Consider the following 12,413-nt stretch of genomic DNA (forward strand, 5'->3'; position numbering starts at 1 on the left):
AATGTATGTACAGTGTAGTTTCACTGAACAGAATTGCCAAAAACCATTTGTAGAAAAAAAAAAATCGGCATGTCACACATGGACACACAGGTGCCCGCGCAAGGCTTCATGGTCATGGTAATCTCTCTCCGGGTAAACACAACGTATTTGACTGCTACTCTTATCTGTTGGCAACCGTACCCTCCCCCACCCCCCAGTCGGCCGGTCCGCAAGAATATTGTCAATAATAAACCAGTCCGCAGTGCAGAAAAGGTTGAGGGACCCCTGATGTAGAAAGAAAAGAGGGCAGATAACATAGTGGGAAGTTGGAGGTTTGGGAGGCCTATAAAACAGAAGGCAAGTTAAAAAGCCATAAGGAGATAAAAGATAAAATATTAAAGAGGATACCAAAAGTTATTTCAGATTTATAAAGAGTAAGACCAGCAAGAGTCAATATTGAAACACTGGAAAATGACACTGGAGAGGTAGTAATAAGGTACAAAGAAATGGCAGACAGACAAAATAGGCAGTTTGCATCAGTCTTCACTGTGGAAGACACTAGCAGTATGCCAGAAATTTAAAAGTGTCAGGGGCAGGGGTAGCTGCTATTAAGGTGCTTGGGAAACTGAAAGGTCCGAAGGTATACAAGTCACCTTGCCAGACCAGATGGACTACACTCTAGGCTCTGAAAGAGATAGCTGAAGAGATTGTGGAGGCATTAGTAAAGATCTTTCAATAATGACTGGATTTTGGAATGATCCAGTCATTATTGAAAGATCTTTACTAATGCCTCCACAATGAATTGTGAATTGCAAGGGTCACTTCGCTCTTTAAGGGAGGCAGAAGAAAGCAAATTATAGGCCAGTTAGCCCGATTTCAGTGGTTTGGAAGACGTTGGAGTCCATTATTAAGGATGAGGTTTCAGGGTACTTGAAGGCACATGATAAAATTGAGTGTAATCAGCATAGTTTGCTTAAGGAGGAATCTTGCCTGACTAATCTGTTGGAATTCTTTAAGGAAATAACATACAGAATAGACAAAGGAAAGTCAGATGATGTTGCTTACTTGGATTTTAATTGGGCCTTTAACAAGGTGCTACACATGAAGCTGCTTAACAAGAGCCCACAGTATTACAAGAAAGATACTAGCATGGGTAGTGGTTTGTCTAACTGACAAGAAGCAAAGAGTCGGCATAAAGAGGGCCTTTTCTGGTTGACCACAGGGGTCAGTGTTGGGGCTGCTTATTATCATATTATATGTCAATTATTTGGATGACCGAATTGGTGGCTTTGTGGCCAAGTTTGCAGACGATACGAAGATAGGTGGAGGCACAGGTAGTGTTGAAGATGCAAGGAGTCTGCAGGACTTAAAATAGATGGGAGAATGGGGAAAGAAGTGGCAGATGGAATAGAGTGTAGGGAGCGGTATGGTGATGCACTTTGGTAGAAGAAATAAAAGGCATAGCCTATTTTCTAAACAGGGAGAAAATTTTTTTTTTTTTTTTAAAAATCAGAGTTGCAAAGGGACTTTGGAGTCCTTGTGCAGGAGTCCCTAAAAGTGAACTTGCAGATTAATCAGCAGTAAGGAAGGCAAATACAAAGCTAGCATCCATTTCAAGAAGACTAGAATTTAAGAGCAAGTATGTAATGCTTTATCAGGCACTTGTCAGACCATATGGACTATTGTCAGCAATTTTGGTCCCCTTATCTAAAAGATGTGTTGGCATTGGAGAGAGTCCAGAGGAATTCTCAAGGAGGATTTCAGGAATGAACAGGTTAACATATGAGCAGCATTTGATGGCTATGATTCTGTACTTGCTGGAGTTAGAAAAATGGGGGGACGGGATTTAAAAGAGGAGGACTGGTCTCATTGAAATCTATTGAATTTTGAACAGCCTAGAGTGCATGTGGGGAGATTGTTTCTTAGAGTGGGTGAGGCTAGGACCGGAGGGTACAACCTAGAATAGAGGAACATCCATTTAGAACAGAGATTTGGGGGTGGGGGGGGGGGGGAACATCTTTAGCCAGGGGGTAGTAAATCTCTGGAATCCAGTACCACAGATGGCTGTAGAAGCCAAGTCATTGAGTATATTTAAAATTAAGGTTGATAGGTTCCTAGTTAGTCAGGACAGCAAAAGTTACAGCAGGGAGAAGGCAGGAGAATGGGATTGAGAGGGATAACAAATTAGTCATGATGGAATGGCAGAACAGACTCAATGGGCCAAATGACCTAATTCTGCTCCTACATCTCATGGTCTTATGCATGAACTGTTTCGCGAGTAACACAAATTGCTGGAGGACCACATCAAGGCAAATTGTGACTACAGAAGAAAATAAACAGTCAACATTTTGCCTGAAGCTCTTCATCAGAACTGGTAAGGAAGCCCGGGGGGGCGGTGTTAAGCGGGGGAAGATGACAAGAAGATGCCAGAATAAGAAAGTGGGGAGAGGAGTACATGCTGGCAGATGATAGGCAAGTTGAGATGAAGAGGAAAGTGGGAAGGAGAACTGCTTCTTACTTTCTAAGTGTTCATTTATGGACAAGTGCCACTAGCAAGAGAAAGTTTATTAACCACCTCAAACTGCCTTTAACAAAGTGTTGATAAATTATCTTCTTGAACAGTTTTTCCTGTGTAACTAGGAATGGGCAATAAAAACTGCCACTGCTAGTTACATTATTGCGAAAAGGAATTACTAAGAACAGGAATAATTAACCAAAGAGTGGCACAGGTGCTAATTGTATGGTTGTATATTAACACATGTTAAAAGGAGAAATTAAAATTTAAAACAAATCCTAGGAAACTACAAGTAATTAATTTTTAAACATAGGAGGACATGACATTTGGTAATTCTTATTTATTTAAACAGCTTGAGAAAAAGATTTCATTGATGTGTAGCTTTAAACCAGCCAACAATTCTGCACTCCATGACGAACATTTACAATCCACCTTATTTTAATGCTTACCTCAAGACACATTGTTAAATATAAAGTTACAATCAATGAATGTCCATACATTTTATGATTCTTCATAGTGTGCATAGCCACTTGCGTAAGTGTTCCCCAGATTTAGACCAGCAAAAGTGTCCAGATACCCTTTATCATCATCATTTTCTGTTTTTTCATCAACTTCTTCATCCTCCTCATCATATTCCTCATCATCTTCACCATATTCCTCATCTTCATCAACTGTACATGATCCACCTCCACCAGATGCCATATTTTTCCAGTAGTCATCATAGCCAGACGCACCACCATCGTCTAAGCCACTCTGCCTGCCGAACTTCAATGCACGAGCTACAACATAAAAACAACTCACTTGACATACAATTTAGGACTTTTTGGGATTCAGTTCATATTCAATATAAAACCAAGGAATATTTCCTTTCTATATCAATTTGCAAAAATTAGTTTGCAAGTTCTACCGTTGCATTGAGATTTGAGGTGGCACAGCAGTTAGTGCTGCTGCCCAGTTCTGAAGCTCCCTTAGGATCTTATGTTTGAATAAGGTCACCCCTTAATCTCCTAAACTTCAAAGTTTACCGACACAAACTGTTAAGCCTTTCCTGTTAGGGCACTAGGCCCCGTGAATCTCCTTTAGACTGCTTTCACTGCCACTATATCCAAAATAGTCTCTAGTATCCCAGTAGTCTCACCAAAAACCTGTACAATTGTAACAGCAACTCCCTACTTTTAAACTACAACTCATTCAAAATAAAGGCCAAATTGGTGTATTTGCCTGCTAAGTTTGAGATTCATACAGTAGAACACCCAGGTCCCTCTGAAATTACCTCAGTGCAGTCTCTTTCCATTTAGAAACTGTAATAGTCCACCTTTTGATTCTTCTTAAAGTACATGATCTCACACTCCCTTACATTAAACTGAACTTGCCAGGTTTTCACCCAAGCACTGAGTATATCTGCATCACACTGCAGCCCTTCCAAATCGTTTTCATATCACTGGGAAACTTGGAAACCTTACACTTAATTCACTTCTGTGGAGCATTGTTGTAAATGGTAAACTATTGAGAGCCAAGACTGATCTCTGAGGTACTCCATTAGTTACATCCTTCTAGACTGAAAATGACCCATTCATTCAACTTTCCACTTTCAATCTGATAGCCAGTTTTCAAACCACACTAACTTACTTTCTCCAGTACCTGGTGCTATTAATTTATCCACCAACCTTTACATGCCAGCTGGTCCAATATTTTTAGAAATCTAAATATACAACATCTACATGTTCCACACCATCAACCCTCTGGTCCCATCCTCTAGGACTTTAAGCAAATTTGTCAAGCATGATTTACCTTTCATAAAACCATGTGGACTAGGTTGATTACATTCAGCTCTCCTAAGTGATTATTTATCTGTTCTTTAATTGACTATTATACCAACTGTACATGTTAAACTAATTAGTCCACAGACTCTTGCCTTCTGTCTTCTTCCTTTTATGAACAAGGAAGTCATGTTGGCATATTCCCCACCTCACTGCAATCTTCTGGTATACTCCCAGAATTTAACAAGCTTTGAGGAATTTCATTCAATGGCTCCACAAACTCTTGAGCCCAGGCCACTGAGTCCTGGTGATTTGTCTGCCTTTAACCCCATTACTTTCTCTAATACTTTATCCCTTGTGATTGGGATTTCTACAAGTTCTTTCATGCTATTTGAATTCAGACTGTCCTAGGGCCTTCTTCCTTGATGAAGAGAGATGCAAAAAAAAATTGTTTCCGTATATTTGCTGTTTCCCATTATTAATTCACGAACCTTGTTCTCTGGAGGTCCCACACTTGCCCTAGCTGCTTTTGTTTTTATTTACACATCTATAGAAATCCTTATTGTTGGTTCTGATATCACAGTTTTCTCTCAAAATCCTCCGTCTATCAGTTTCCAAGTCTTTCACTGCATTTTCCACTTTGCCTGTCCTACTTTACAATTTCACATCATCTTCACATCCCCAGGCATCCCTCTTTCTAACTATCATAAATCCCCATCGACCATCCTGGACCTGCTGGCTGAATATCTGCCACTGCTTATTTACCAGAGTTGTCTCGGATTACTTTTTGTAGTCCATCTCAAATAACTCTGCCTTTATAGCACTGTACTATTTCTATACCACATACTCTTCTTTGGAATCCTAAATCTCAATGCAACATTTGGTTGAAATGTGAATCATTTGTTGAGTTAGATAGCTTAAGAACAGGTCAATTTCTGTTGTGTTTTATTGTACATCTTAAATTGCAAGAACTGCCCTGTTTGACAATTAGCAACACTTGAGATCAATCAGGCCAGACAAAATAACTAGCCTATTGCCTCAGGTGGTTGGCTTTTCACCCAAATGATGTCAATTAAACATTCATATGGTCCAAAACATTTCATTTGATTTTGCATTCTAACAAAGACAGTGCCAGAAATTAAACAGTGCCTGCAAATTACAACTGTAACAGAGTTCCTTAATAAGGTTCAGAGTGGAAGTTAGTTTAAAGCTGATGATTCAAAACCCACTTGTTTCTTCCCCACTTTCTCCCCATACATACAAACAGTTTTGCAAGTTATCATTCGCTTTATCTCTCAAGTCTAAGGTGAATTTAGATACAAGCCTATCCTGCAATTCTAGGGTCCTAGACAAAAATAACCAAAATTGTAAACTACAACCTATAATTCAGTTGTTTTATATTTTGGTTTGAGCTGCCTGAAGCTCTCTCTCAAAAAAAAGGGTCATGGACAAAGTTGAGGGAAGTGTATCAAAGGAGCTCTTTTGACAAGGCACGGAAAACTGAGTAATCATGTAAGAGTACATAAGGGAATTTCAGACCAAGGGATTCAACAGCTAAAAGGCACAGCCACTATTGCAAGAAGAAAAAAGGCTGTAAATATAGGTAGAGAGATCTATAAAACCCAATGAATGCAAACAATGATTTTGAATTCACAAATGGGAAGTATGACCATGGCACGCGATCTAATAAGAAGTTATTTAAAATCTCTTCCAACATGTTGAATAAAGTGGACTTTGAATTAAAGTAGACTTATCCAACCAACTCATTTTTTGAACATGGCATGAATTCCTTACAATATGGTTTCACCTTGTTGTAGGGAACTGTTGGTTCAAGCAATGACTGAACTTACTGGACATGCTTAAATCCTTTGTTTCCTGTGTTCCATGGCCACATTTAGGACAGGGTGGCCCTTTCCCCTTTTCCTGTTTGAAAATCTTGCTGCGAACATGATCATCACAGTAACAGGCCTTCAGAGAAAAGAGGGATTTAAAAAAAAAACAGTTGTGAAACAGAAACACCAAGGTCTGCAAATGCTGGAAATCCAAAGCAACACAAATGCTGGAAGAAGAGTAAACAGTCGACGTTCGGGCCAAGATACCTTTTCAGGACTGAAGAGGATGGGGGAAGATGCCTGAATAAAAAGGTGGGCGTGGGGGAAGGAGAACGCAGCTAGAGGCAGGTGAGAAGTGAGAAGTCCAGGTGGACAATAAGGTATTTGTTCACCAGAAGGAGAAATCAATATTCATGAAATCAGGTTGGAGAGGACTCAGATGAGATAAGGTGTTGCTCCTCCAGAGGGTGGCTTCATACATCCGCACTCACCCCATCTATCCACCACTGTAACAATGATAGATTCCCTCTTCTCCTTAACTACCACCCCATCAGCCTCCGCAACTTCCACCATCTCCAAAAGGATCCTACCACTAAACACACCTTTATGTCCCTACCCCACCACTTGGCTTTCCACAGGGATTGCTTCCCGAGTAATTCCCTTGTCCATTTGTCCCTCCCCACTAATCTCCCTCCAGGCACTTATCACTGCAAGTGGTCCAAGTGCTACACCTGCCCAAACACCTCATCCTCCCTCAACTCCATTCACTGCCCCAAACAGTTCTTCCAGGTGAAGCAACACTTCGCCTGCGAATCTGCTTGGGGGTCATTTATTGTGGCCCATGCTCCTGATGCCTCCTCTACATTGGTGAGGCCCATCATAAATTGGGGGGCTATTTTGTCAAGTATCTCTGCACCATCCGCCACAAGCAGGACTTCCCGGTGGCCCAACATATTGATTCCAATTCCTACTCTGGTGTGTTGTTCCATGGCCTCCTCTTGTGCCAAGATGAGGCCACCCTCTGGATGGAGGAGCAACACCTTACATTTTGTCTGGGTACCCTCCAACCTGATGGCATGAATATCAATTTCTTCTTCCAGTGAACGAATTCCACCCTCCCCCCCAAAACCATCTTCCTCTATACCCCACTCTGACCTTTCACTTCATCTCACCTATTACTTCCCCTGGCTCCCCTCTGTCTTCACTTTATCCTATTGTCCACTCTCCTCTATCAGATTCTTTCTTCTCCAGCCCTCTGCTTTTCCCAGCCACCTGGCTTCACCCATCACCTTCCTACTAGCCCCTTCCCCCCTCCCAACCCTGTTATTCAAGCATCTTCCCCCTTAGTCGTGAAGAAGGGCCTCAGCCAGAAATGTCCGTTCACTATTTTCCCCATAGATGCTGCCTGAGTGGCAGGGTTCCTAAAGCATTTTGTATGAACCATGTGTCAAAGGAAATGGAAGCTTTACATGTCAATGAAAGTTATCATTTACAAAACCAAATAAATGCTTCTACTCCCATTACAAAAAGGCAAATTAAACTACCCAGTTTGTGGACTCAAGTCCTATCTATGGAACAAAAGTATTTTAAACCCTTATTACCTTACAACGTAGACAAGTATGTTGCCCTAGACGATTACAAGACATGCCTGCCAAGAAAGCAATTCTTTTAGTAAGGTAGAAACATAAACAAATCATGAACTGGGTTAATGACAGTCTTTTCCCTAACCCCAAACTTTATTACGAGAAACCTGGGAACTCCCACCCATGCTTATTTTGTTGGATGATTACAAGTATCATAGCGGAGATACAATGGAAAGAGTAAAGCCCTTGCATTGTTAATCAGTTTTCCAATGAAACCTGTAAATCTCTTAGTGCTGTGATACGTCACAAGAAAAAAAATGAAAAACCTATCCTGAAAACCTCTAGATAGCTGGAGAGCAAAGATAACAAGGCCTCCGCTTTGATTTCATTCCTTTTCACTACCTAATATCACTTTTTTTTTTAAATGTACACCAATATCCTAATAGAGAATATTTAAGAGTTCCTCATCAAATGAGAATGTTGATTCCTGCCCATTGTAACATGTAACCGTATCTTGAGTGACTGCAGTGCTTTTGGTTCCTTGAAATTAACTGGTAAATGTAATTTCCTCTTAAGTTGTCTGCCAGTGCAGAATGTCCTGAAATCATTTAGTCACTTCCAGGCCACAGACAAGATTTTCAACCAATCCAGCTGGAGTCCAACATGTATCTCAAGTGTACAGCATTTAGGACACGTGTTACTAAACCTGCCTCTGGATAACCACCAAAATGAAAACTTACAAATACCATCAATTTATTGGTGGTATTTTTTCCCACTACCTGGGGGGGTCAATACCGAGAAGATCTGCATCAAACAAGAACTTACACTTATAGGTTTCAGAGTCCAGAACTTGACAGCTGGCTTGATGCTCAAATTGATCATCTTCACAGAGGAAGTTGTTACAGAAGGAGCACCGGAAAATTCTCCCTCCTGTAATAAGATGTGAATTATGATCTGAGAAGTTTAGAAAATCTCTTGTGAATGCCAAGCTAACACAAATTCAACCTTACATCAGATGGAAGCTGGCGCAACAGAAATTTAAATGATTCAGGCCAGGACCTGGAAAACTCAAGTTGTTTTTTTTTTTAAATTTCATGGGTTATCATGAGCTTTTCAGTCACTTAATCTGTCCATAGATTTTGCAATTTTAAAAAATCATGGACGGAGCAGGATATGACATCTTCAGCAATAAAATATACATTTATTACATGGAATTTAGCCATCTATTTTATTACAAATGATTAAATGGATGCCAGCCAACAGTTTAGAGCAGGGGTTGGCAACCTTTTTGCCTAATGAGCGGACGGTGGGCCAGATAAATGCCATTTTAAAAAAAAACTTGAAATATGGGAATTATCCATTTAAATACATCTAGTTATGTTTTGCCTGAAATGAATGAACAACACATGCTAGAAAATCATTTGTGCTGAACCAAGGATGCCAATTAGTAATCAAAGAACTCAGTTTAGTTGCAATTTATTTCAATCAAGGCATCTTTTGAATCTATTAAAAAGACACAAAGAATCTTTAAATATAAAACGTATGAACATGATGCATTGAATGGTGGTAAATTAAGTATAATAAAAAAGAAAATTCTAATGCAAAGAGTCGATAAATCAATGGGAAAGTTGATGCTGTTTGTTGCTTGAAAGCTTCTCAATATTGGGTGTCAGACTTGATGCCAAGAGCAAGACATTATCCAGATGGACATCAGTCAATCTTGTTCTCAAATGGTTCTTGGTGTGCTTCATTTTTGAAAATAATTGCTCATGCAGATAAGTGCTGACAAACAATGATGCCATCTTTTTTGCATGGTCCACTAAGTTAGGGTCTCGTAATGTCGCCTGATATTTGCCACCTTCTTCACAGCAACATTTTCTAGGCAAATGAGACAAACTGGTTTCCCAGCTTGCACGATGAAGAAGTAATCTAGTGTCCAAGTGTCTTGGAAATTTTGGCAGTCAGTGTCTACCTTCCTGCCTTTTGCATTCACTGTCATTGGAATTTTTTTTCTTCGATTTTATTTCAAAACGCGAGTTATTCAACAAGTATTGCAGCACATGTAAATATCTGGATATCCAGCTTGGATTTCTTGTTAAAACACAGTGACGCTGTTTCTGTTTACAAATTTGAACAATCCCATCTGGAAACCTGTGCTTGCACAGAGTGTATCTAATACATATTAATAAGGTAGTCTGCCTTCCCGTCATTCGTATATACCAGTGTTTGGTTTGGAACAAAACGGAACCTGGGGCCAGTGTAACAAGATGCCATGCATGTCCATCAGTGTGGTCGTGCAAAACACTCAGAATAAGGAAAAGTCGCTTGTAGGCCAGATAAGCACAGTATCCCAATATTTGCTCGCGGGCCGAATTTGGCCCGCAGGCCGTAGGTTGCCTACCCCTGCTTTAGAGTCTAAAGTGACAAGTTATACATTATTGGTTAATATATTGTAAATTATGTTCAATATTGCAAATCAATTAACTAATGGGATATGGAAACAATCTACTTGACACATCATAAATCAAGTTCAGAAATAATTATATCCATTCATTCACTGCTGTTTGAAAGCAGTTTCTCCCCGTGATCACGTGGGTTTCCTCTAGGTGCTCCTGTTTCCTCTCAGAGTCCAATGACATTCCAGTTGGTAGGTTAATTGGTCACTGTAAGTTGTCCCATGATTAGGCTAGGGTTAAACTGGGGGGGGGGGGGGGGGGGAATTATTGGCTGGCATTGGTCAAAGGGCCAGAAAGGCCTATTCCACACTATCTCAATAAATAAACTTTATATTAATCTACTAATTTACTACATGCATTTCATGTTGTCGTGCTGGTCTCCAAATACAGAATGCTGCTATCCACACTGATGGTATTTACTAATAGAGACAATGAGAGGCACTATGGGTTAATCGTTATTGACAGTGCCAAGATTTGCAGGGAAGAAGTCTAAATGGGAATGCAGAAGATGAATCTTTAGTGATATGTTGCATTTCATGGTTTTGTATGCTTGAAGTATATTGTCAACCAACTACATGTAGCTTAGTGCTTTGTAATTGCCAATAAAATTTTCAACAACATCCTTGAATGCCTTCCATGCAATTTTGTCCAATCCAACTAGAAGTTCTCTGAATCGCCTGTCACTAATGACCTATTTGATTTGTGGACCAACAAAAATACCTTCCTTAATCTTGGCACCAGTTATTCTGGAAAACATCAAATATCAAAATCCTTCACTGTCCTTGTTCATCGATCTCACAAAATTTTTCGTAAGTCAAACTTTTATATGATGAGGTGGCAAAAATATCTTTCTTTGATCTACAAGTGGCTTATGTGCCACACTTTCCTGCCCTGGAGCTAACTGTTTACGGAGTGGCCAATCCTTTTCAACGTAATGAGATTCTTAAACACGGCCATCTCATTCGCAAATGAAACAACAGTACTTCGTGTGTCCAAGCTGCATTCTTAGTAACAGCGCTATTACTGTCAGATCACCACAGATGTTCCAGTTGTGTTGCTGTACTGTATGTCTTTCAACAAGACTTCCAAGTTTCGGCATAGCTGATTGGTATTGAAGGGTAGACACTGCCGTTGTGTAACAGCACAGCTTTCAGGCTTAACAGTGAAGAAACAATAAAGAGATATCATTGTTGTGGGTCATGCTGGCAACCCAAAGCATGCCTGGATAAGATAGAAAACTATTCAGCTTACATTGGCTCAGCATTTTAATTGACTTCAAATATGAAATGAAATAATAAATCTAGGCAAATCCAGAAAAATTGCACATAATGGAAAATCACTGAAATTCCCTAAGTTACATCCAAACCTATTCATGAAGCAAAATCTTTGTTGTCCAGTGATATTTATATGGCATCTCGTTTGCTACAACTAATACCCCTAAATACTTCAGTGTTACACAGACAACACATTAAGCAGATTTGATTATGCTATTCTTGCACATATGCAATGAAAACAATTTAAAAGTGTCTTTATATTTCCCCTTTCATTACATTATCAAGTCATTGAAGAGGCTATTCTGAGTAGACCCCAAGAGAGAATCTGACTACATACTCTTGGCATTCCAATCATCAAGCTCCCCACATTCATCACCCTGGGCAGAAACTCAACAAGACTACCCCAGGCAAGAAAGTCTCCCACTGAGTAATCTGGTACAGATCCACCAGGTAGGCAAGAACTGGATTCCTGGTTGATAACTTTGCTAATAGAAACCCTGCAACAACTGGTTCCAAATAGCTGAAGAATGGAGAGTTCTGGTAGCATGCCATTTCTTATTTGTTAATATTTTTTGGGATTCTGCCAAATCCGGTGAGGCCAGCATTTACTGCAATCACTTTTGTGCAGTCCTGATGAGCAGGGAGCTGAAGGATTCAAAAACAAGTAGTAAGAAAGTACTGGTGATATATTTTCAAGTCAGAATTCTATGTGATTTAGAAGGGAGATTGCTTTCCCATGTACCTAAAGCTCTTCTTTGTGGTAGATGTCATAGTTTGGGAAATGTAGCTGAAGCTGCTTCGGTGAAAAACTATAATACATTTTGAAGATAGTCATAGGAACTGATAAGTGAACAGTTCACTGATTATGGAGAGAATGCAACTGTCAGGCAATCAATACGGTGCCAATCAAATGGTTGCTTTGTCCTGGAAGGTTTTGAGCTTTTAGAATACAGTGGATTCCAGTTAATTAGGCATCAGTTAAATCATGGCAGCTACTTATTTGGGGTATTATGC

At 39.9% G+C, this 12,413-nt stretch overlaps 1 protein-coding gene across 1 annotated transcript in view; it reads right to left on the bottom strand.

Moving 5' to 3' along the window:
• Positions 1-2,819: 2,819 nt before the first annotated feature.
• Positions 2,820-12,413, bottom strand: part of znf330 (zinc finger protein 330) — a 30,982-nt gene continuing 21,388 nt past the window's right edge. Inside the window, exons 6-9 of the mRNA XM_072256189.1 lie at positions 8,495-8,599; positions 7,688-7,734; positions 6,105-6,222; positions 2,820-3,273 (exon numbers count right to left, since the gene is read on the bottom strand). Coding sequence (XP_072112290.1) covers positions 2,996-3,273; positions 6,105-6,222; positions 7,688-7,734; positions 8,495-8,599 — 548 coding nt within the window. The 3' untranslated portion in view covers positions 2,820-2,995. The remainder of the gene's footprint in view (positions 3,274-6,104; positions 6,223-7,687; positions 7,735-8,494; positions 8,600-12,413) is intronic.

The sequence above is a fragment of the Mobula birostris genome, chromosome 4 (assembly GCF_030028105.1).
Source record: "Mobula birostris isolate sMobBir1 chromosome 4, sMobBir1.hap1, whole genome shotgun sequence".
NCBI lineage: Eukaryota > Metazoa > Chordata > Chondrichthyes > Myliobatiformes > Myliobatidae > Mobula > Mobula birostris.